The sequence below is a fragment of the Tupaia chinensis genome, unplaced genomic scaffold (assembly GCF_000334495.1).
Source record: "Tupaia chinensis unplaced genomic scaffold, TupChi_1.0 Scaffold142854_1, whole genome shotgun sequence".
Classification (NCBI taxonomy): Eukaryota; Metazoa; Chordata; class Mammalia; order Scandentia; family Tupaiidae; genus Tupaia; species Tupaia belangeri.
Window position 1 is genome coordinate 336,126 of NW_006202699.1, and position 3,286 is coordinate 339,411.

Here is a 3,286-nt window from a genome sequence, read left to right on the forward strand (position 1 = left end):
CCGGACCCCCCCAGCAGCAGGGCGGCCGTTCCGGTCTCTGGCTAAGCTGGAAGTGACAGGGTCAGCCTGACTGTCCAGACTCCCAGAACGACAAGTGCAGAGTGGTGCCCGGAGCCTAGATTCCAGTCACGCCAGCAGCACGGGCGCGGCCCCGGCCTGGGCTCTGCGTCTGAGGCCGCCTCTGACCTGGCGCGGGGAAAGCCATGAGGGAAGGCTGACCGCCCCAGAGCCCACGCACCAGGGCGCACTGGCTCCTCCTTCACGCTCAGTAGCTCAAGTGCCGCCGGAAGCCACCCGCTGACTGCGGGAGGGGTTCCAGGGTGGCTTCAAACAGGTGCCCGTGTGCACTCGAGCCCAGGATCCCGGCCAACCTGAGGGCCAGGGAAGGGGACTGTGTCACGACCCCGTGTGCACTCGAGCCCAGGATCCGGCCAGCCTGAGGGCCAGGGAAGGGGACTGTGTCACGACGGGACCTGAGGCGTCTCCCACACCCACCAGTACACACACCTTTACGAGTAAAACGAAATTTAAGAGCGGGCAGCTGCGTGGTTTGTCTTTGACAAGACCGCCCTTCCGAGGTCCGAGTCCCTCACCCACTTGGCAAGGGAAACCCTCTGCTCTCCCTAGAAGCGCCGCCTCACTGCCCCACGACCACTCACACCCCTCTGCATGGCCAAGGGCAGGGTGTGTGCGGCTGGGGAGGCATGTGCCCCTTGGTCTCTGCTGGCACGTCTGCTGTGTAGCCTTGCTGTCCCAGGGCTCGGGCTGCAGCTCCTCAGTCCCAGAGAAGCTCCTGTTCTGAGCCCACATCCCACCCCCATGAAGCTGGGCCAGGTGAGCCACACAGTCCTGGGAGGACGGGCAGGGGGGCTGCAGAGCTCCCGTGGGGTGCCTGAGAGCCCCAGTGCGAACACCAGGGAGTGAGGGACACAGGGACTGATGGCAAGAACCAACCACAGGCTTCCTCAAGCTCCAGTTGCCCGCCAGCACCGACTCCCCCTGGTCCCCAACTCCTGCCCAGCAGCAGGGAGACCCCAAAGAAGACGACAGCCCCCCCCCCGTGCACTCTGACCCCTGTGGGCAGGCACCCACCCCCGTGCCCTATAGGGGGGCAGGCAACACCCCCCGTGCCCTATAGGGGGGCCCTGTGGGGAGGGCTCTCGGCAGGACACGGTCTCGCCTGGCTGCCCCCCAGCACCCCTTCAGGCAGCAGAAGTGGGAGAGGGAGCTGTGCCTGCACTGGACCCGGCCCTCCGGCACACACACTCACTCGCATGACCCGCCCTCTCTTCCGCTGACTCGTAAGGACCACCCTGGACACGGCCTCGGCCCTAAGGCCCAGCCCCTGCAGGGAAAGGGCGCCCGCCGGCACGGCACACACCTGCAGCAGCGAGATGGCGATGAAGACCCCGGCCACGATGTAGATGTTGCGCGGCAGCCAGCCCTCCAGGGCCGGGAGGCAGCCCTTGGTGAAGATGGACTCGTCCCACTTGCTCTTCAGCTGCGGGAAACGCGGCTTGAGCCTGTGCACCCACGCCCCAGGTCGGAGGGCGCGGTGGGGGCGAGCGCGGAGGCGGAGCCAGGACAGAGCCCGTTACCGTGCCCAGACGGGGCCTCCGGGACCTCCAGAGGTGTCAAGACTGGTCTGTGAGCACACCCCGAAAGCCCACATCCACGCACAGGCGGGGCTGGGGTGCCTTCAGAGGCAGAGCCTGGCCGAGGGGGTGGCGTCCCGGAGCTGGCAGCAGGGGCAGGGACCAGCTTCTTAGGGCGCGGCTCCCACAGGAGGGGACAGGGCCAGGGGCCACAACTGCCAGCTGGCTCCCTCCAGCGCTGACCCCAGCACAGACCAGGACATGCCCGGGGCTCGCCTGGCAGCAACTGGCCGGGTCCTCGATGGTCCGACACACGGCAACACTGACAGCGTGTCGACCCATCCTAAGGCCACGACAGGCTCGATCCCACGTCTCCCCCAAAACTCACACGCCCAAGCCCCAGCCCACAGCGCCTCGGAGAGCACACTTGGAGGAAGTCTTTAGGGGGGTCTATGCTAAAAAGAGGCCTCAGCAAGGACACATAGAGAAGACCCCTGGCCACACTGCAGCCTCGGACCCCAGCCTCCAGGACTATGAAGGAGAATGGGCTTTAGGCCGCCCGGTCTGCGGTGCTGTCCTGGCCACTCTGCCAAACCAGCGCGGCAGCAGGGAGATGGCTCCCGACACCTGCCGGGGCTCCAAGAAGGCTCAGAAACACAGCCCCGGGTGGGCCGGATCCCCCACACTTCCGTCCCCAAGCGCTAGGCTGGGGACTGTCGTTCCTGGGCTTGAAGTCACTGCTCACCACCACTCCCGGGGGCCGCTAGGCTCAGGAAGCAGGCGCGTGGCCTTGCTCACTGGCTCCCAGCTGGGGTGGTCCCTCTGGCTGTCCTTCCCCGGGGTCCCCGCCCCACTGCCCTGAGCTCCACCAGGTGAGCCGGGGTCACAGTCACAGCACGGGGCGCTCACCTGGGTGCGGACGTCGTAGCCACACTGCGTGTTAACGACCTTTTGCTGCAAGGAAAGCAGAAAGATTAGTCATGTCTGTCCCCCAAGAAGCCATCGATGGGTGGCTCTGGAAAAGTCTCAACTGAAACCAGCAGTGTTTGGACCCGTGCCCGCTAACGTCCCTCAGTCCCGTCGCCAGTGTGGACCCGTCCCCACTAACATGCCCGTCCCCACTAACGACCCTCAGTCCTGCCACCAGTGTGTGGACCCCACCCCCGTCCCCGCTAACGTCCCTCAGTCCCTCCGCCAGCATGCCTGTCGGGCCAGCACAGGGCAGCAGTTTCTCCGTGAGGGCCAGGCAGTGAGTCTGGGTCTCTGGGGCGACCGCCCAGCTCTGCATCCGTGGCAGGAGCATGGACCTTGGCAACACGTAAGACCATGGCTGTCTTTCTAAAGACCTCAGCAGACACTGATTCGAATCACACATCATCTCCTTGTGTCACAAAGCAAGACCGCTCCTGGGCCGGCAGGGAGTCACAGCGGCCAGCCCTGCTCGAGTGAAGCGAGCAGAGATCGCCAGCCCGGTTCCCAGCAGCCTCTGCACACGGCCGCCAACCTGGGACCCTGGGGAGCTGAGGGGATCAGTGAGACCCCACGGACTGTGCTTCTCTTTCTCTCTCCTGGAAGAAACTTTAAAGAGAAAACGTTGTCCTTGTCTTGATTAACTTCCAGCCGTTTAAGAATAGCGGACAGTGTTCCTTGTCCTCGGGCCATTCAGAAACAGGCAGGTCGGCGGGGGGGGG

The 3,286-nt window shown here is 65.2% G+C and overlaps 1 protein-coding gene across 1 annotated transcript in view; it reads right to left on the bottom strand.

The window, feature by feature from the left end:
* The window catches only part of TSPAN14 (tetraspanin 14), a 22,831-nt gene that overhangs the window by 4,961 nt on the left and 14,584 nt on the right, over positions 1–3,286 (bottom strand). The window contains exons 6-7 of the mRNA XM_014582218.2: positions 2,505–2,549; positions 1,382–1,501 (exon numbers count right to left, since the gene is read on the bottom strand). Of these exons, the coding sequence (XP_014437704.1) occupies positions 1,382–1,501; positions 2,505–2,549 (165 nt within the window). The remainder of the gene's footprint in view (positions 1–1,381; positions 1,502–2,504; positions 2,550–3,286) is intronic.